The 21,921-nt window shown below is 42.7% G+C and overlaps 1 protein-coding gene across 2 annotated transcripts; it reads right to left on the minus strand.

Moving 5' to 3' along the window:
• Window positions 1-484: 484 nt before the first annotated feature.
• On the minus strand, window positions 485-20,420 carry kiaa0319l (KIAA0319-like). 2 transcript variants are annotated; one of them, XM_084563606.1, is made up of 25 exons: window positions 19,991-20,420; window positions 18,563-18,638; window positions 17,949-18,112; window positions 17,446-17,559; window positions 15,559-15,827; window positions 15,241-15,327; window positions 14,527-14,785; window positions 13,350-13,448; window positions 12,900-12,997; window positions 12,641-12,728; window positions 11,767-11,859; window positions 11,544-11,676; window positions 11,220-11,325; window positions 10,988-11,110; window positions 10,764-10,887; window positions 9,634-9,766; window positions 9,337-9,485; window positions 8,463-8,614; window positions 8,182-8,320; window positions 7,571-7,730; window positions 7,321-7,463; window positions 6,159-6,281; window positions 5,065-5,155; window positions 4,871-4,962; window positions 485-3,668 (listed from the first exon to the last, which is right to left on the minus strand). In XM_084563606.1, exons 4-25 carry the CDS (start codon window positions 17,537-17,539, stop codon window positions 3,472-3,474), a joined length of 2,952 nt encoding a protein of 983 aa, XP_084419732.1. In that variant the 5' UTR covers window positions 17,540-17,559; window positions 17,949-18,112; window positions 18,563-18,638; window positions 19,991-20,420; the 3' UTR covers window positions 485-3,471. The 2 variants fall into 2 exon arrangements, with proteins under 2 accessions (XP_084419732.1, XP_084419731.1); XM_084563605.1 differs by lacking the exon at window positions 18,563-18,638.
• Between the last annotated feature and the right edge of the window lie 1,501 nt (window positions 20,421-21,921).

A 21,921-nucleotide genomic window follows, 5' to 3' on the forward strand; every position in this document is an offset into this window, starting at 1 on the left:
GAAACAATGGCAGAGTTTCTTGAAGATGTGTTCACCACTCATCCCATCCATGGACTGAGATATACTGTGCCTGCAAGTCACAACACAGCCTTAATGTCTGTCCTCGAGAAGTTTCCCAAGAAGTAATGAGCTGTTTGAGCACCATTCGCTTGGGGGAAAGAAAACAAGATCAAATGAGTTTCCTCCAACTACAACTACTTGGTCATTAACAGACTCCAGTCATGTGAGTTTGTGATGACCTACATCCACTGATGTTTTTATTTGAACCCTAACTCCCCACCAGTCTTTTAAAACTGAAGACTTCATTGAAACGTCTACAAGAAACTCTACACGTCCAGCTGCCCTTGTTTCAGCTTGTTCTTTTTGAATACACCAAGCCCTGGAGGAGTGAAAACCTTCACAGACAAAAGGTCAAAGTCTTTACTCAGATAATCAAACTCAAGAACAAACCAAAACATTTTATTTTAATTTACAGATTATCCAGTTGCATCAGGTCACAGAAAGAAACGAGAAGTAATCCTTCAATTAAATCTTGTTAAAACAAAACAAAACAAAAAAATATCCCTTCACTTAACAGTCCCACCCCAGTTTCGCCGTCTGCCTTCACAGTGAACTCTTCGAATTCTAGGTCAATCCCCGTCGCTTACATAAATCTCAAAACATTAGCCGCAAATGTAACAGAAGAAATGGTGACTTCAAGAGGCGCCAAACAGACTTAAAATGACCTTAAAGGAGATTTTGGGGAACAAAGTTAAACAGGAAATTAATCAACATTTCGTCTGTGACTCCCCAAAATATTCTTTTGTATCGTGCACAAAAAGGAAAACATGAGAATATGTCATGATTTCAAAGAGTTCAAACAGAGTCGGCACTTGGGTGCGCTTGATTTTAATTTGCCTCACGCGGTGCGGCAAAAGACGGCCAGGTAAAATTCTGGATGAAGAAAACAAAACAACCTTGTGCAGCAGAACTGAGTGATCATCAGTAAGAAATACACTTCTTTCTTTTTTTTTTTTTTTGCAAGACTTTTAAACGATTGCTTATTTCCCAAAGAGTACAGATTCTACTGAATCAGTGATGTACCCGTTGTTTAACGTTTAACAAGACACAAAGAAAAAGAAATGAGCGACAACGTGGGCAGTTTCACATTCTGCATGCAAAGCCATCACACTGTGAGATGTCGCGGGGAAGAGTTACCGGTTTAAAGTTTTCTCTCGGTGCAGTTCAGCCATGAAACACCTCGAATTACTGCTGACACAAGATGAAATAAAGCCTTTCCTGCTTTCAGCCGTTTGTGGTATATTTATGGTAATCTGCTCAGGGAGGAAGCGATCATCCTTTAGATTAACTATCTGTTCCTGTTTGTGGGAAGAAATGATTTGTTTTGGGGGGGGGGGGGGGGGATTTAGCATAGTCTCAGCTCCATCTGGATCATTTATTTCCATGCACGGTCAAATTAGTTTGAAATCCACAAGTTTAACGGTATGATGGCAAATCTATTAAAAGATGTTTTCTTTACGGATCTTCATTATGATAGGGGACAACATCTAAACCTCCTTACGTGCACAAGTCCATCCATTCAAAAGTTTTTTGTGGAAACCCTTTTCTTTTTCTTCCTGTTACTTTCATTCCACTTTAAAATATATTTATGCAGGACAAAAGCATCGTGGATCTTGACCTTTATCAAAAATCACACTATGAAGGGATTTTTAACGGCGAGTATAAACAGATAGAATGACCACAGCCTCCAAAACCAGTCATCTCACTGTTCCTTTAAGTCAATCTAGCCTTTAACAAACAAGCCTTGAACTCTTTCATCAAAATAAAAGATGAATGTGATAATTTGGAGACAGATTGCACCAAAACGGCAAAATCACTCAATTTCGCCATACATTTAACGTACAAGTTTCAATCACTAAGGTGCTTCTGGACGTGAGCTGTATTAAAATTCAATCATTCATTCATTCATTCTGTAACCGCTTATTCCTGTTAAGGGTCGCGGGGTCTGCTGGAGCTTATCCCAGCTGTCATCGGGCAAGAGGCGGGGGTACACCCTGGACAGGACACCAGTCTATCGCAGGGCAAACACAGAGAGAGACAGACAACCATTCACATTCACACCTACGGCCAATTTAGAATCACCAATGAACCTAATGAGCATGTCTTTGGACGGTGGGAGGAAGCCGGAGTTGTATTGTAGTCAAGATCATGTGGCATTTCATTCGCAGCGTGCCGTTTTATGGCTGAACTTCCCAACTCGAACCATCACAGATGAAAGTCTCCCTTGTCAAACAACAACAACAAAAATGACACCGTGGACATTAAATCAAAGTGCATCAACATCGAATCACAACCAGAAGGCTGCTAAGAAAATCAGTGGTCTTCAAGGTTCAAGCAGTCGTCACGTTGATGAGTATTAAGGTGAGGAAGCAGCATCCCATCCCATCTTATTATCCTCCCGGATGAGATCAAACCCATTAACGTTGTGTTCTCCAGTGTGTGTGTGTGTGTGTGTGTGCTGCAGTGATCCACAGCCTTCAGAATAAAACCTTTGTCTCACAACAGTGTAGCTTTTCTGTGGGTTAACAACAACAGACATAAAAACATACAAACTGCTTTGAATCAACATGTTTTGGCAGAAAAATCCACACATACACCTGACATACAAACATGCAGCCAATCGTTCCAGCATCAGACCGTACCAGAACTGCAATCTGTCGCTCTTCATGCACTTATTTTTATTATTATTATTTTATTTTTTTTAATAGCTGTTTTGGTTGTTTTTCTTTCTTGCTTGCTTTTTTTTTTTCTGTCCATCTGATGAGTCACTATCAAAATCGTCAGAGTTTACCATTGGTTTAAAAACGGCAGTGTTTGGTAGCATCAGGTCGACCTGAAACAGCGTGACGTGTCGGTACATGCGTGTGTCTACGAGAGGCAAGATGTGAGCGTGTCAAGTGGCTGGTTTTCGTGTCATTGAAGCAGTTTTTATTTAATCTAGAAGGTCAAGTGTCGCTCAGGCTACTTTCCTCTCACACAGTTTTCTAATCGAAGCGATCCACACGTAAGAGGCGTAAGTAGTACATTCCTAATGTCTCTAGGTTATATTTTTATATCATTGAAAACACAGTGCTCACCTCTAGTTCTCAGTGTAATAGTTTCTTTTTCCTTTTTCAAATTGGCTCAGTGTGGGAGCAGGGGAATTTCTTCAGAGCAGTGGTGTGTTTGTTTTTCCTCTGTGACAGTGGGACAACATGTTTCCAGCATGTTTTTTTTTTTTCCTCTCTCCCTCTCAAATAATTCCAGGACCACACCGTCCGTCTTCATGGATGAGAGGTGCGAGGTTTTTGTGTTGAAGAGCAATACGAGAGAAAGGGTGAGGAACAGAGGGGTGAGACAGCCGGAGGAGGAGGAGGAGGAGGAGGAGGAGGGTCGTGTGAGGGCAGCCGAGCGCTCCCCCCTTCTCTCTTGCTATAGCAGCTCTTCTCTTTGCTTCTTGGCCCTCGTCGGACCCTGGCCGTTCCTCATGGAGCCGTTCTGGGGCCGCAGGAGTTGCCCGCGCTCCTGCTCCGTCCACGGGACACCGCCCTGCCCCTCGTCGCTGTCCAGGTCCGAGTCCGAGTGCATGAGGGCGGAGGAGGTGGGAGCGGTCACCGGCTTCAGGCGGGCTGGGCGACAGAGGGGAAGGAAATAATAGGATGTTAAAATAATTACGGACAAAATACAGAAATACACAAAGAAAGGTAAAAACAAAGGCAGCTGGAGTTTTCGTGAAGATGTTTCACCACTTATCTAAGTAGCTGCTTCAGTTCTTAATAACTGGTGGGTGGTGAGGAACATCTGTGACACTCTCTTGTCATTAGAGGAAGTTGTTCAGATTAAGCTGGATGGTTTTTCCAATTTAGCAGTTCTCTAACGACCATTAATGTCAAACTACAAACGCAAGGTGTTAATGGGGACTTATATATCAAGATGACAGCAGTTCCACATTAAAGAAGGTCTGCACACGGCTGTAAACAGTATTTAATTAATGATTTCTGTGCTATATGCTTTGATCACCAGGCTCTTCTTCAGGCACATTTTCAGCGCGATCAAATAGTCTTTTCAAAGCTCACATTGTGTAAACAGCTCTCTCTCACCAGTGTCAAGTCTTCTACAGGTGATCAGGTCAGGAATTTAATTGGCAGGCAACTGTGTGTCTTCAAAAACACTCAGTAAGGACATGTCTAAACAACTAGCAAATAACAACCTTAATAAATAAATAAGATACAAGAAAATATAAACTAATAATAAAAGCTGTAAAGTTTTGAACAATTGTTTTCAGACCTGATCGTCTGTATGACATGTCAGCGGATGTTTAAGATCAGTTAAGACTAGTAGAGATGGAGAATATGACCAGTAAACACCTTTAAAATTGTAAAATAGTATGCAGTGTGAAAAGATTTATTTCTTGTCTGCTATAAAAGTACACAGAAATAGACTTGTTTTTACTTTGTACAATCTCTTTTTACAAAGTCAGAGACCATTATATTTTTTAAATGCTTTGCATGGTTTTAAGTCTGATGCTTTGTGTTTTCAGATTTGATTCCCAAGTCACCTATATAACTTTCACAGTCCTGTGAGTATTAAGGAACAAACCGACTTCAAACATCTACGGGGAATGTCACTTAACACCTCCCGTGTCTGGGTTAACTATAAGTAGTGACAGAAGTGGTGTGTGTGTGAGTGTGTGTGTGTGTGTGTGTGTGTGTGTGTGTGGGTGTGGGTGTGCACTTGTCAACCAGCATAACAGTGGACTTCGGCGTTACACATCGGGTGGGTGTGTGTGTGTGAGTGTGTGGGTGTGTGTGTGGGTGTGAGTTTGTCTCACCAGCTCTCGGCGGTTGAAGCTCCAGACTGTCTTGCTCGTCAGCTTCTAGCATTTTATATCGGCTTTTGCTTCTGCGTGCTTTGCTCTTCCGCCTTGCAGAAAAAGAACAGCACACCAAGTATCATCAGCAGGTGGAGCGACAGACTATTAGAATCACAATATATACACATATATATATTAGTGCATGCACTCACTTGTTGCAGCAACACACAATCCCCCAGATAAATGTTGCCACAGCAACCACGATCATGAAGGATGCTATGGTCACGTAGAGTACGCTCCACTCTGAAATATGACATAAATATTCATTAGAAACAAAGGAAAAGCCTGTTACTATATAATACACTGCCTGGCCAAATAAAAAGTCTCCACCTGGAAACAAGTTATTTAACCCCAACTGATGCAATGAGTAGCTTCTCATTTCTTAAACAACCATGATGAAAGACACATCCTGTTTGAGAAGGGTCAGAGAAAACATCTAAGGAGATTGAAGAAACTATAACTGGGTTAAGAACTGTTCAACGCATTATTAAAAACTGGAAGGATAGTTGAGGACCATCAGGGTAAGAAGAGAGGCAGATGAAGTGATGCACCCATCATGCCTAGTGTCTACTGTACAAGCCTGTGGGGGCAGTGCTATGATCTGGGGTTGCTGCAGTTGCTCAGGTCTAGGTTCAGCAACATTATGTTGTCCAAAGAATGAGGTCAGCTGACTACCTGAATATACTGAATGACCAGGTTATTCCATCAGTGGATTTTTTTCTTCCCTGATGTTCACAAGCATATTCCAAGATGACAATGTCAGGATTCATGGGGCTCAGATTGTGAAAGAGTGGTTCAGGGAGCATGAGACATGGATTGGCCACCACAGAGTCCAGACCTTAACCCCATTGAGAATCTTTGGGATGTGCTGGAGAAGGCTTTGTGCAGTGGTCAGACTCTCCCATCATCAATACAAGATCTTGGTGAAAAATGAATGCAACACTGGCTGGAAATAAATCTGGTGACATTGGAGAAGATTATTGAAACAATGCCACAGCGAATGTGTGCTGTTATCAAAGCTAAAGGTGGTCCAACGAAATATTGTGTATGGATTTTTTTTGGGTGGTGACTTTTTTTTTGGCCAGGCAGTGTGGAATAAGTGTACACAAATTCATTTAGTGGCGTGAATATAAGAAAAGTACAAAGGTAAATACACAAGCCTCATCTTAGAGCTTGTAAATAATTTCCCAGGCCACACAGTTTTGAAACAATACATCTCATTTTACGAAGATTAATGTCTTCTCACCACAGTTGCTCTCTGCGTCTCCAAACTGAGCTCTGATGAAATTCTCCATCCAGAAAGGTTGACAGACGCAGCGTCGCGTGAACGAGTCACACTCTCCATGGCCGGAGCAGTTCAGCTGGCAGACTGAGGAAGGACAGGTAGAGCTTTAATAGTAATAGTAAAATGATCCTGCACTGAATAAGACAACAACGTCACTACAGAGTCACAAAAAACAGACAAAAAGTGACCTTTAAGATAATGCTCATTATCTGAGCATTATCTTAAATAATGGCGTCAAGAGGTCACAGCAGATGAGCTGGTGACCTGCATGTGGTCTTGGGCCTAAAGTAAAAAAATATGAGTTTAGAATTTTAACTGTTCAACTCATATTTATGTCGAAGCAATTCAAATATTTAAATTGCTTAATTGTCCATGGTTAATGCAGGATTAATTGCTATTAATCACACATGTTTTTATTACTTTTATCAGTACGGAAGGGGGCAAATATGTTTTCTTTACGCAAATGTATGTTATTATTATTGCAACAATCCAAAGCAATGATGAATACTGTCCAGAAAATAATCTCAAAGGAACAGCATGCTCAGAAATTCTGTCTAAGCTGCAAACTACCCAGAGGGGTCTGCTTTTGGTGAGGGGGAAGCCTCTTTCTATCAGCTGTGTGCTTGGCCAGCAAGTGGTGATTGAGACTCAACTTCGGTGATAAATCACATAGACAGTAAATGCAAATAACTTGTCGAGAGAATCTGAGATCTGGCAGAGATTTGAAGCCGACCTTGGCGTTGAAAGACTCAATTTCTGCAAATTTCTTTCTGCTAGCCATCCACAATGTTACTGCTGCATCTCTTCTTGATTTCACAAACTACAGATCATACCAAATCATTGAATGTGCATGCATTAACCACACATTTTAGCGTTTAAAGGAACTTATTTTAGCGTTAACTTTAACAGCTCTAATGTATATTATTATATTATTATTATAAAATGTTTCAGAGAAAAAAAACATAAATAAAAAATGTAATTTAACCAGGTTTATGTGAAACAGCGCCAAAAGCCTCCAGTTTGAACAGTGGTGTGTATAATTATTACATCCACTGTACATGATGTGGTTCAACATCTTCCTTTGGTGGCGTGTGCGTCTCTTATAAATCTGCCAGGTACTCACTGACTGTATCTACTCGTCGGGCCTTGTAGATGAGGAAGTCGTTCTTCTGTTTGCGCAGTTTGTTGCGAAGGCTAAGTGCAACGCTGCGTCCAGACAGAGGAGGGCGCCCCGGACCGCCTGACACCAGGAAGACCAAACGAGTACTGAGGAGAGAGGAAGACAGGTAAAAACATTTTGTTATAAAATCAAGGGTGGAAATAAAACATAAAATAATAAATCTACATATTCGACAAGGTGGAGACTAACTCACCTGTGCTCGTTAAAAGCACTGATTTCTCGCACAGTGATGTCGCTGTCGAGCACGCCCAGTAAAACCCCGACCTGCCGCAGCAGCATGTCCTGCTGGCGGTGGGAGATCTGCGATACGGAGACCTCCAGCACCAGCTCCACCAGGTCACGTTCCCACACGTCTGACGGAGAAAGAGGGCAGAAGAAGAGCAAGGAGAGATTAAGTAACCAGGGGAAAGTGACAGGAAAGAGGAAAGCAGGCGCACTGCAGGATCCATCCATCTGACGCACTGAAATCTGGGAGAGAGGCCAGAGCACCAAGTGACGGATTAGTTTCTGGCTGAGCGTGTGCCTGTGAACCGTATGCTGCGCTGACCTGCTCAACCTTCTGCTGCTGGTTGTTGAGTCTCTTGCTGTGTGGAAATCATTTGTATGCATACTGTTAAATATCCAAAAATGCCCTTTAATAGGCCTAAAAAAATAAATGGGAAACAAGAGCAGTATATCTTGTTTTGACATTTGCAATAACATCTGCTTTTCTATTCACACTCATTTGCAGTGACTTCCCTCACAAAGTAAAACCAATCAGTGTAAAAACGTGCACGTATGGTAGGTTTGTCTTTGCCGCTTTACCTGGTTTGACCTCCACTGTGCCTCGGTCGGTGCTGCTCTGTCCTTTACTGTCAGTTACAGTCAGGATGAAGCTGTATTTCCCCTCCACCAGGTTTCCCAAAAACAGCACTGCCTGGTGGTCAGAGTTGTTCAGCACGTCCTATTGAAACAAGAAAAGATGTTTATAATTATTGTCATTATCTAACACTGCAGATGCCCGATACTAGATTTAAGCTGAAACAGTATAGTCCAAATAACACTATTTATTTAATCAAATCTCTTATTACGACAGGCCGTCTCACCCCAGCTGCAGGACTGCTGTCCTCTCTAGTCCACAGGTAGCTGACTCCACCTTTGTCATCAGTGGAGCGAGATCCATCCAGAGTGGCGGTCTTGACGGGGAGGGAGATGGACGGGCTGGACACAACATGAGCCACTGGAGGCTGGTCCTTTTCTGGTGGAAGAACAGGAAATACGTGTGTTTATTACAATCAGATGGATCCAGAGAAAGTCAGAGACACTTTCGGTTCGTCTTGTTGCCAGCTGCAAAGGAGGTTAGAGAAAATGTTCAAAGTGTTTTTGCACATAGCAGCTTTTCGTTACTACAAACCGTAAAGATTGTGGATGATTTAAAAACCATAGCGGACATTTTATCCAGTAATGGCCCTGTATTTAAGTTTAATGTGAAGAAATATCTGTGCTTCTTATAACTGTAGAAAAATAAGTCAGTGTCTGTGCAACTTCAAATTTATGCTTTGTACTTTTTGCTGACGAATGGATTGTAGTCTTTTGTATATTTTGTATTACTGCACTGTCCGTGACTTAGCATTAGTCTGGATTTACATATCATGTATATGTGTGTGTGTGCACAGGATATTATAAATATGTGTGTATAGAAATAGAACAAATGTTAGAACAGAAATGGGACAAAACATGCTGACATAAGAACGACTTTTCCTTGAAAACACACCCAGAAAATGATTCAAGAGTGTTCTCACAGCTCTTCCCTAATTACTAACCCATATTTCACAACAACAACAACAACCATAATCATGTGCTGTCTGACTCCAAACGCAAATAGCTATTTTGCAATACACAACAGGATTAGCCCACGCACACAGAGACACACACACACGCGCACACGCATATATATATATAATATGCACATGTCCCAACCTTCCTTGACGATGACTCTGACAGTGTCGCTGCTCTCCAGATTCCTCTCATCGGTCACCGTCAGGGTGAACTCGTACGTGCCGCCCTCCAGACCCGTCACCGTGGCAACAGCACTGTCGGCGTTTTCAATCTTCACGCCGTCAGGACCGCTGGTGGGAGGAACAGACAGACGGACGGACACAGAGGGAGGAATTTAGGAGACGGCGAAAACACCTTTATGACTAATTTGGATAATTACGTGCACAAAAAGTAGGAGCCTAATATGCAAAGTGCAAAATAACAGTGGATCTGACCGACCTGGTCTTTGTCCAGTGGTAGGTGGCGATCTTCTGGTCGTCGTGGCTCTTACTGCCGTCCAGCGTGGTTTGTTCAATTGGCAGCGTGAGCTCTTTCTCCGGTCCTGCGTCTGCTACTGGTGCTTTATTGTTTTCTGCAGGAAAAAGACAAACATACACTTACTTGCCACCTTATTAGGTTCAAATGCTCCTAAACAGAATAGGAGAATAGCCAGACTGGTTCGAGCTGATAGAAAGACAACAGTAACTCAAATAACCACACAGGTATGCAGAGGAGCATCTCTGGACACATCGAACGGTGGGATGTGGCGGAACGGGGTATTCGCATCATGGATGTGCAGCCGACAAATCTACAGCAACTGCGGGATGCTACCATGTCAATAAAAACCAAACTCTCTAAGGAACGTCTCCAGCATCTTGTTGAATCCATGCCCCGAAGACAAAAGAGGATCCACTATACGAGCAACACCTCTACTCTACAGCCCACAGAACTAATACTTTGGCCAATGGTTGTCAAGCTATTGAGACACTTTATTCCAATAACTATCACTGTAAAAGCCAAAGTGTGCTAACGAAGAACAGCCGTCTCTAAATAGCAACACTCAAGATATCATTACTCTTATAGTTGACAGGTCCGACCTTGCAGGTGCATGTGTGTTCATATTATAGGTCCTGCTCAACCATGGGAACAATGTCTCTCCAACGTGTATTTGCAGTATATCTACTCCTTATCAGTCCGAGTGTACACATGCACCCACATACAACTCCCCTTCATGGTATGAGCAGCAAGTTCAGCTTCACACATTATAAAAGGTCAAGAATGAATATAGCTACAGTTTAATACCTACTGTCACTCCGTTTGCTGCTAGCGCTTTAAGTGCACATATGTACGAATACCGAGGAAGAGAGAAAAGACACAAGATATATCTGGCATTGAGGAAGTATTAAATGTCGAGATAAGGAGTTAATTAAAGTCTCTAGGTGGTGCACGAAGACACACAGCTGAACAAACAGGTGTGAAACATAAAGAGGGGCAGTAGCAATACCTGTAACGAATGCTCTCAGCAGCTGGTTAACTTATTTTCCTTCTCAATGTGTTGCTAAACAGCACTCAGCAGTGCAGCTGTTTACCTGGCTGCACGATGACGGTGACCTGGGCGGTGTCCTGCTGTCCAGCTGAGTCCGTCACAGTCAGCTGGAAGGTGTAGTCTCCCTCCTGCATAGCCGACAGCTGCAGGATAGGTGTCCGTACACCCTGAACAGAACAAAATAAAAACATGCCGCTGAAATAACGATCTCATCTACGTAAATATTAGCTGAGAATTTTTTTAATTTAGTTACGTGGAGTCGCTTACCTGCATCTCCACCACTTTGTCTTTGCTCTCCGGGCTTAGGGACCACTCATACGACAGGGAGTCATGGTCGTCCGTGCTCTGGTTTCCGTACAGTGTGATAGAGTTGCGCGGCAACTGGATGACCTGAATGAAGTTAAGTGGAAAGCGAATGTTAACCAGGCGTAAACTGCTTTGTTTTGTCATTTAAAGAAAAACGAGGTTAGACATGTTAAAAAAGGAAAATAGGTCAGACCTGGTTGGGGCCGGCATTGGCCACGGGGCGGTAGTCCTTGGCTTTGTTGACGGAGAGGGTGGCCTGTGTCGAGTTTGTGGCTCCATCTGAGTCAGTAACTGTCAAACTGATAAATAAGAGTCTTTATCAGTTAAATATACAAAACTGTACAGAAAACGTACTAGAACAAAAGATAAGAGTGTAAAAAGTCCAAGTTTCAAACATGGTTCACTGCTTAAATAAGGATGTAGCCATTATGGAACAAATGTTTTGCTAATTACACTTGTTTTGAGTCAACACCCCAGCTTAACAGATGTTATCTATCTCTATATGGTCCATGTGTACCTAAATGTGTAGTTCCCAGGCACCAGGTTGGTGAGGGTGAGGACGGGGGTGTCGGCAGAGACCTTCTCCTCCCTCAGGGGACCTTTAACCTCTTCCCAGTGCCACGCCACCACCTTGTCGTCATCTGTGCTCTCTGCGAAAGACGACAAGATATTATGGCTACAAGTCTCTCCCTCTCTTTTTAGCTCGTGCTGTGTGCGTGCGACACGTTGGGGGGACTCACGGCTGCCGTCGATCACCGTAGAGCTGGTCGGCAAGGAGATCTCCTGGAACTTTGGGGAAACTACGGCAACCGGAGGCTTGTTTACCCGCGGCTCTGTCAGGTGGAAAACAAGGAATTAACTCGCTCGCTGAGCTGTACCTTAGCCATTTAAGAGGCGGTGAGAACAGGTCAGGGAAAAGTCACAGATATAAACTGTGCGTGGGAGGAAAGCAGGTTTGTCCTCCGGCAGCGAGATCATAGTTTATTTAGCCAGCATGAGGTTATGACTGGTTCCTGGTGATTTCCTTTTATGTGATCTTACAGGAAAGACAAAACCACCACACAACACATGATGCACATCCTGCAGCAGAAGAGAAACGTCAAAATACTGCTTAGCTAATTAGAAGCAGCATTTATACTACACTAGTACACACACAGTAGCAATAAAAGGGAGCATCACTTTGAAAACCTTGTCGCACATCGCAGTAAAACCAAAAAAGTAAGTCATTCTTGAGGTTGTAAATACATATTAATCTTACAAAAGCAATGTATTTTTGAGTAAGCTGCTTTTCCACACACAGACGTTGATTTTACAGACGTTGCTACATGAACTGGAGGAGTCAAATTTGAGTTTAATCAGAAGCTGCGAAGGAATCAAAAACTAAAAATCTGACTTTCACAAATAGTATTTCCTGTGAGATGTCCAAAAAACAAAGCTAACTTGTTTTATCTTTTAACTATACCGTGCCCTGGATGAGTCGCTGCATCTTATGTATCTCACGTGCACAGTATGAAGTGTGATTTTTGTCTGCAGTACCCCCGATTTTTCAAACTTGCTCACCAGGGGAGAAAATTATTTGAACAGATTCTTCATTTTCAGAATTTACACACTCACCTGGTTTGACCGTGACGTTGACGTAACCCTCTCCATGCGCACCATCCCCGTCCACTGTCACCCCAAACTCATACAGACCCACAGTCAGCTGTGAAAGACGAGAGCGAGCAGGTAAATAATGCGCGCAGAAAGAGGAAGAGAGATCCTTTTGAGACAATCCGAGACACACCGAAACCCTTTGTTTGCACATTCAACAGAGCTCCACCTGCACTATTTTAATATTTAGCAGAAGCGTGACTATGAAGACTGTCATCTGTACCTTGCTCAGTTTAAGTGTCTCGCTGTGCTTTCCCTCCATCTCCCCGCTGTAATCTTTGGGATGAGTTATCAGACGCCAGTCAAATGCATAGTTTGTCCCTGTAGAGAAGCAGCAACGTTAAATATTTGAGTACATTAAAACTTGAAAAACTAAACTATTTCAGATAAGAACAATTTCCAGATGGATTTTTTTTTATTGTCATTGAAGCATGTTGAAGAGGGATCAAGGGATTAACAAAATAATAGCACGCGTTCCTTTTCCAAACTGTATAATCCTTTTCCAGGATGGATTTCAAAATTCTCTGGCGAGCGTTCAGTGTGACGTACAGTATGATGACGGTGACTCAGGAATACAAATGTGAAGGACACAGACGTAATTACGTGACAAGCTTGCAGTTAGTTTGAAGGTAAAATTTGCAATATTTCAGTCAAAGACTTCAGCGGTTTTTACCATTTGGGGGCGGTGGGACCACGAAGGCGTTGAGTTCGACCTCGTTGCGGGGCAGCGTCACCTCCACGCTCTCTCCTGCCGACACCACCAGCTCCCTCACTGTCACGGAAAACAGCACATGATTAGACATGATGCCAAAGTCACAGTATGGGGGATCGAAAAACACTGGGATAGGTCAGACAGTAGCGCATTCAACAGGAAAAGGATAAATAAGAATTTTGAATTATTCTCCTATCATTCCTACCACTTACTAATTTACACAAAAGCCTAAAAACTAAATAAACAGTCTTGATAGAAACATTAGAAATGAATTAGTGTATTCAAAACAGTTGGGATGTACTGTAGCACATGAAAACCTTAAAAGGTGCTATAATAAAGGATTTCATATCAACAGGCAACGCTGGTCGTGATGAATCACTCAATGCCGTCATAAAGGATGATTACGGATGCATTGCACAACTGTATTTAAAGTAAAAGTACCACCTGCCTTGCACCGATTAAGGAACTGATTAACTAGCAGGTAAACACTGTGGAGCATGTAAAAGCTTAAGATAATAAAATGCTATTTCCGCCAGATAAAAAAAAGGAAAAAAAAAAAGAGCGAATATTGGATGTGAATTTGCCAAATGGAAACACGACTTGCTCATGATTACTCGATGAGTAAATAGGCTACTGTTTGCAAATTACGGTATTAACTTGAAAGACGTGCTCAGCTTGTTCTGATTTGATGTTGTGAATCTACTGCAAGTAAAGGGGAAACATCTTTATTACTGTGCATTGCTTTGTCTGTTCAAAAGTTGAGAAGCTGGATGTACGAGTTATCCCTGTTTGTAGAAGACCAGCGAGTCTCAGCACATTCCTACTGCTTACTCTCATTTGATTTCACACCCACAGCGCCTGATGCCTTCACCTGGGAAAAATATCATCTGAGCAGCTGTAAAATATGCGCGCAGAGTGCACCTACGCACGTAAACCGAAGCCAAAACAGAGCAGGACAAAGAATACATCTAGCTTAAAGAACGAGTATGTATTTTAAGCACACTCAGTGAAAAAAAATGACCTGAACATGTCACCACGCAGCGCTGTTACATTATTAATTAGCTCATAATTAATGCATGAAGGCAAGACATAGTGCTGAACAAGATGAACAGCCGCTGTGGATTAATTCCTCACTTACCGGCAGGTGTTGGAGCAGTGATGGTGGTGGTTGCAGCTGCTGTGGTTGTGCTGACATCACTACTACTACTACTACTATTGGAAGACGTTTCAGGAGCGACGGCGTTGTCAACCGTCGAGTTCTGGCGTGGTGAAGGAGGAGAGATGTCTGAACTCCCGGTGGTGAACTGGCTCGTATTCTTTTGGGTTTTTTGGATGAGAGCGAAGGTGCTGGGTGGCGTTGGAGTCGGGTGAGATGTTTTTTTATGTCTGGAACTTTCCTGTGGACGCAATTAAAAAAAGGATGTAAATAACGAAGAGAAGATTTGGAGGAGAATTCAGGGAAGCTTCAAGGAGCCATATAAACAGAAGATACACGGCCTGGCCAAAAAAAAACACACAAGATTTATTTCCATCCAGGACTCTCTGGTGGCCCATCCATGAGTGAAAATGATGTCTCATGCTCCCTGAACCACTCTTTCACAATCTGAGCCCCATGAATCCTGGCATTGTCATCTTGGAATATGACTTTTTTTTTTTTTTTTTTTTTTGGCCGGGCAGTGTATCACCTATGGAAATGTATTTTTAGATTCTCCATAAGAACAGGAAAGAGGGGGGAAGTGTTTCAAGACAAAACAACACAAAGGGGGTCAAACTGTCTGCAGTGTTTTGAACAAATATCTGCTACAAGCAAACAATGTCAAGATCAACACAAACGTTCAAAGTTCGAAGTTACCGTATTGGTTGGGTGGCTTGGGTGCCTTCTTTTGGATGTTGCATGCGTTGCTTCGCGAGCTTTCCGACGTTTCATTCTGACGGGACCCTTAAAGTGAAGATGCAGAGAAGAGCAGATTTTATAAGCAATATTAGATGCATCAACCAATCATTGTTGCAATACCATTTCTCAATCCATTAACCAGGGCAACTGTTTAAGGAAACCAAATCTGGCCCATAACAGATAGTCTAATCAAAGCTTCTACAGAGATGATGAAATTTCCAATCCTTGACTTGACTTCTTTTCTATTATACCGTATTCACCCAGGGAAAACCATACCTTGGAGAGCAGCTGAAGAAGGCCGAGGGATTCCTCGTGAGGCTGGGGCAGAGACGTGATGGGGCAGCCCCCTTTCAGCGAGCAGCTGAGAAGGACACAGCGGCCGCCGAGGCTCCACACGGCGTTGCAGCTCGGCTCCAAGCAGCAGGACTCCCAGCATGTCGCCCCACCTCTGCCATCCGCCAGAGGGAACCAACCCAGGCTGATGGTGCTGCTCCAGTGGATCCCCAGAATTCCACCAGTGACCCGGCAGACATTTGCTGACACGCCTGCGTCAAGACAGAAGGAAGGCAAAAAAAAACGATGACGCACAATACTACATGTCAAAATGTTTTACAGTGAGAGGGGTGTTTAAGGTTGTGAACTGGTTGCCCTTGCAGAGAAAGGACATCAGCCAAAGGCGGCATCGTGGATCTGCCACACTGGGCAGCGCTTCCAAGGCTTTTCAAGATTTCACTTGTTCTTATCAATCAAGGCATTGTTGGGTGTCAAAGCCAAAACGGGACAAAGTGAAACCCGCAGCGAATTCCGGTCCCAGCTAGAGAGACTTTTCACTGGTTAAGCTTTGACTGAACATTTCTCAGAAAAGCCGACAGGCAGACGCAGTTTGAGCAGTCAGCCAAGTCAGCAGGAGAGAGAGGAAGTGAAGCTTTACCCTGACAAAACAAGACACTGATTAAAACCCAAAGCACAGTGCGCACTATCCACAAAACTCCGCCCTGTAAGCCACACCGTATGAGACTAATATCAGCAATGCAGTGAGCTGGTGTAGTTTAGAGAATGTCCTACAGACACAGGCCAAACTAGCTAAGTGATTAAGGTCAGGATGACGGAGTGCAGCTGAGTCACTGAATTTAAATAGCTCCGGCTGCACGAAATTAAAAATAAAATTACGCTGAAGCTTTTCATTTTTTCTTATAGTTTTCAATCTGACACCTATATTGCAAAATCTGCAGCACACTTTGCGACGCTTTCCTCCACATTCAACAATCCAAAGACATTTCACAGGATCAAGAATGAGCACAAAAAGAAAGCAGGATTGTTTAGTATTCAAGGCTTGGCGATCTCTGGGTTTAACACCTCACTGTACGGTACATTAAGAAAGCTGAAGGTTGACGATATTAAAACATTAGAACCTTTTTCAAAGTTGTTCTGCAAACACAAGTCGTGACGGATTAGATGTTTAGCTGGTTAGTCAGGTCAGGTGATAGCACTTCCTTCAGCGGTAATGGCCTCAAAAAAAATATCTTTATAAAGACGGCGTACAGCTAAACGTGAACTTCTACACTGTCGCAACAAATCGGGACATCCCCAGTGGCATCGAAATAAAAAACAACAAACACTACTACTACTGGTAACTGCTGCTACCATAGCAACACGAGAGCCAGGGGTGACTTTTACGGTACATCAGTGCAACTCAAGTCTGGATAAACGCAGATCTTACCACACACAAAAAACACACAAAAGCACTACAGTTTGTTTGAGAAAGGACCCTCCCTTTGGCCTCTGTTTAGTCATCCTACCAGTCCACTCTTCTTCTGACCCCCCTCCTCCCCAAACACAACATCTACACACAGAGCCCCTATTGTCCTCTTTCACACTGTAACCCACTGAGCAGAGTCGCATCAGTGGGAACACATACAGTAGGGGTGCCAACAGTCGCCTCTCCGCCTCAGATTAGAGCGACAGTAAACACAGACTGACGAGCTAAAAAAACCATCCAAGTGTCATGATAAGACTCTAAGGAGGATGTAGACCCACCCTGAGCAATTAAAGGTGTGTGGATCTTTTGTAGAGGTGGCAGAGCAAAAGAAACAGATGTGTTGTTTTTATCAGTTCACATGAGTGTTTTTTTTTTTTGTCTGTTGAGCAAAGAGTTTATTTTACCTGTGGGAGCAGCCAAGAGCCAGAGGTAGGTCAGTGGTAGGAGGAGGAGGTGAGGTAAGCTCCAGGTGAGCAGGTTATGATGTGCATAGGACATTTTCCACGAGGACTAAGGACCTGGTGGACAGACAGGATGATTTCAGTGCAGCGGACAACAAGGAGTGCAATGATAAGCATTTTGTGTACAAATATACACACACACACACTAGAGAAAACAAATGTACTCTAGTAAAACAGCCTTGCACTAAATCTTAGCTTCATGGCCGTTATAATGTTCAGTTTATGTTGAAACTGTGTAAACAAAAAGGTGGTAATTCAACCGTTTGATCGTTTTTAAGGATGTAGAAACAGTAAGCGAGGGTAATTCAGTATTTTAATACAATATAAACCAACATATAGCTTTCCGCCCCACTCAAAAATAACATCTAAAGTTGGTTTACTTTAATACCTGCCAAAAAGCGCATTAAAAAAAAAAACATCAGCTTGCAGAAACACGACAGAGTTACCTTTCTTCCAGAAGAGACGCAGGAAGAGAGGAGGAAGGAGTTAGGTCGGTAACAAGGTGCCGTGAGGTGACGGGTGAAGACGGGTCAACACCAGCACTCTGAGGAAGAGATCCAACATGGCCGCCTCAGGGGGCCTTCACAGGCTCAGCTCGTCCAGCGCGACACTAGAGAGAGAAATCAGTAAGACCCTTGAATCAGGAAGCTGCAGCTGCGCTAATAATTTCAACGGCCTGTAAGATATCGGCGTTTATGCAAGGCTGATGCAAATGAGACTCAACTGCTTCGACCAGAGATACTCTGCTGAAACTACAAAGGGGGGAGGGATGTTAAATAAACTGTGTAATATTCCTGAACTGTATGCAGCGTGAAGTGTATGAAATTAAGTGTACACCGATCAGCCACAACATTATGACAGGTGACGTGAACAACGCTGACCATCTTGTGACAACTCAAAGTTCTGCTGGGAAGCTTTTGGACCTGGCATTCATTCATGGGGATGTTACTTAGATGTGTGCCACCCACCTAGACCAGACCAGGCACCAGCCACCCCCACAGCAGGATGCAGCCTGACACAGGCACACACACACAAAAATGAGGAAAAAACACCCACTAACAAGATCCTGTTGCCCTCAGAAGGCCCATGTCCATTCTCTGATGAGTCACAGCTGTTTTGGAGGCAACAAGGGAGACCTACACAATATTAGAAAGGTGGTTATAATGTTATGCCTGACCTATCGTTTCTAGTATTCAAGGGAACAAGCACAAGCTGCCCTTTAAAAGATAAGATTATGTTGTCTATCCTTGTCTGGGGATATATAACAAACACAGCAACTGTCTCTTACGTAACATTCCAGTTAAAATCCTGTTGACATAACGCTGAAGGAGATAAAATAAATAAAAAAAAAAAAAATGACTCATGCTCCTGTCCTGTATATTTTAAACATTAGTTGCAGCGACACAGAAGTGAAAAGGGGAGACAGGTGTGTGCAGTCCCTCCGTCACAGCCACAGGTGCAGCTTTTTAGCTATTCATCCTGCATTACCTTACATGACCGGGCTTTGAGCACACCAACTAATTCATAATAACTGTGATATTAAAGTGTGAGTGTGATATCTGGAAATACTCCACTGTGGGGAATTGCTGTATGAAAACAATAAATATCCCTTTCTCTCATCTAAGTTCTTACAGCTCTCGAGTGCCATCTTCACGGCAATTTACTTACATTTATGTCAAACAACTGCATTCCTCTCAGGTATTAATATTGTTGACATACAAAGCTTTTTAATCCATTTACGTTCGTTTATGCTCAAGACGGTCACAGATACTCGAGCTAACTTCCTTATTCTTGATGTCTGTTCATGACGGAAAGCGCGACGAGGAAGCATCTTATTTCAAATCAGGCTGGGGAATGATTAACTCAGATTTTTGCGCTGCACACGGAAGAACAGTGAGTGTTTGTTGTCGTCTTGAGACAGAAAGATAAATTCTGAAGAGGAGGACTGCGGAATGCACTATGCACTATCTCCTTTGAGTTCTTACAGCAGATGAGGATACTGAAAAAGTGCGTGGTGAAGGGAACACGACCTGAGGGCTCTTGAGTTCAAGACGTCACCAAGCCTCTTCGCAAAAAAAAGTCTCACCAGGAGACAGCTGTGAGTCAATAAGGTGACAAATCGAGCAGCTTTCGTAAGCATCTGCTGTGGCGACAATCTAAAGAGTCGAGCTAGATGCTAAATATCCATATGTTTGGAACGAAACAGCTTTTCTCAGTATATCCAAAACCAGCATTTAACCCATGCAAATGAGCTGATAACATCTGGAGAATCATTACAGTCGAGCTCGAGACACCGTGAACAAAAAATAGCAGCTCATATTTAAAAGTAATGTTTGGTAACATTTAAAAATACGCATTCAAGAAACTGTGGTAAGTATAATACAGGTTAAAGAAGCAGATACACTCCTGCAACAATGCCACATCATTTTATTCTAATCCATTAACTCAAATAGAACAATAATGACAATAAGGAGCTGCTCACACAAACCTGTATAGTCACTCAAGTTCCACGTGTGAATCTGCATTCCTGCGCATGGACACACTTAAACTCCAGCAGCTTCTTCCTTTCAGCTCAGTTAATCCAATATCCCCAAACAGGCGCCATGTGCATCTTTTCCCTCACCACAGGTAAACTATCACAAAAGCTCCAGGCAAAAAAAAAAAAAAAATATGTAAATATCCAACACCAAAAAATGTGAAGAATCCAGTCACGTTTTTTCTCCTCTTGAATCCACAACCCTGTTGATTTTAACTGCGCAGCCAGAGCCTGGAGGCGAGCGGTGATTCTTTCGGCGCGTGTGTGTGCTGCGGCAGTAAACGCTCAGGTGCACTCGGTCACCTGGGCCGATGACAGCTCAGCCATTGCGCGCTTTTCGACGAACGTGTTTCCCTTGAGAGGCTTCTGCGGAACAATGATCTCTGTGACCGAAATCTCTCCCTCCCTCCCGCCCTCGTTACATCTGGGGAGGACAAATTCTCTCTCTTTGTTTCTTCCTCCTCTTCCTCTCTCTCACAGTCAGAGCAGTCAGCGGCACGCTTGTCAGTTCTGTACTGGTTTCTGGGCAGACTGGTTGGTGAAGCTTTCACAGTAGCTCCTGGCACAGTTTCTTCTGGCTGCTACAGGGAAGGAAAATGAAATTGTTTTGATTCGTCTGAATGATACGATAGCCCTCCTGTTTTGCTGTGACGGCAACAGATATATGAAATTATAGTTAAATGGAAGCAAAACATGTATTAAAGAATACGATAAACCCATAAATATGAGAAAATAATACAAAACTAAAGTATGAATACACAATGAGGTACAGGTTCCTCTTACAAATGCCATGTTTGCTATTATTTCTTATATAATTTCCAACAGAGGACTCAAATCAGCTCGATGTGTTTTAGGATGCTTTTACAAATATTTTTTGTCATTTTAGTTGTTTATTTTTTCTAATTATTTGTATCTATTTTCTGTCTAGTTCTGTTTTCTTCTTTCTTTGTTTATACTATTGTTATTATGGCACTATGTCTGATTAAGTTTACTGATAAACTGGTGTGTTTTCGCTGCTGTCTGCACGTCAGCTTTGCCGTAATTGTCAATAAACTGATTAAAAGGATCGATATAAAATAGATAAGAAACATCTGCCTGATGAAAGCCTCACTACGTCAAAGAATTGCAATGTCTTCAGTAATGTCTCTGTGGAAATCTGCTGGGATTTCTAAATACACTCACTTGCCAATTCATTAGGTACACTCCAGAAAACAGCTTTGCAGCCTTCGCTTCATAAAAAGGTATTGTATTGTACTGACACATGTTTCTATTATTCTGACCACCCCTTTTTTTTAGCTAGTGGACTAGAATAGAAGCAACAGAACCACTTTTGTGTTCCAGTCTACCAGCATCACAAACTGCATCCTGTAAAATGACCATACAAGTTGAATTATAACATTTTAATAGTCATGAAGTGGGATTTAGAGCAGGGTTGTTATATTAGACTACTCACTAGTGTACCTAATGTGCTGGCAAGTGAGTGTATGTTTTACTTTGTTAAGTAAACGCTTGACTGGCAACACAAAACCGCAAACAGATGTGTTATCCTGAATCATAAACAAGGAAGAAACTGTTAGCTAAGCTCCACTCTGACTCTTCTTGAGCACAGGGGAGTAATTGACTGATTAAAGTGCAGATTGGTGGGTGATTGACTGCATGGCTGAGGGGTCTGTGAGTCACATGAGATGCTTGAGTAAACGCACTGGGATAAAAATCTCTGAGACAAAATGGTGGGCTCTTGCATTATGTATTTTACGAGCTTGCTTGCAAACACCAGGATATATTCTAGGCGGGCTGTCCTCAGCTGTCAGACAAATTTAATACAGGCCGATTGCTGCCGCCTGCGTAGTCCACTGCACAACATTACAGTTGCGTTTTATTTA

Source organism: Chelon labrosus, assembly GCF_963514085.1.
Source record: "Chelon labrosus genome assembly, chromosome: 16".
Taxonomy (NCBI): domain Eukaryota; kingdom Metazoa; phylum Chordata; class Actinopteri; order Mugiliformes; family Mugilidae; genus Chelon; species Chelon labrosus.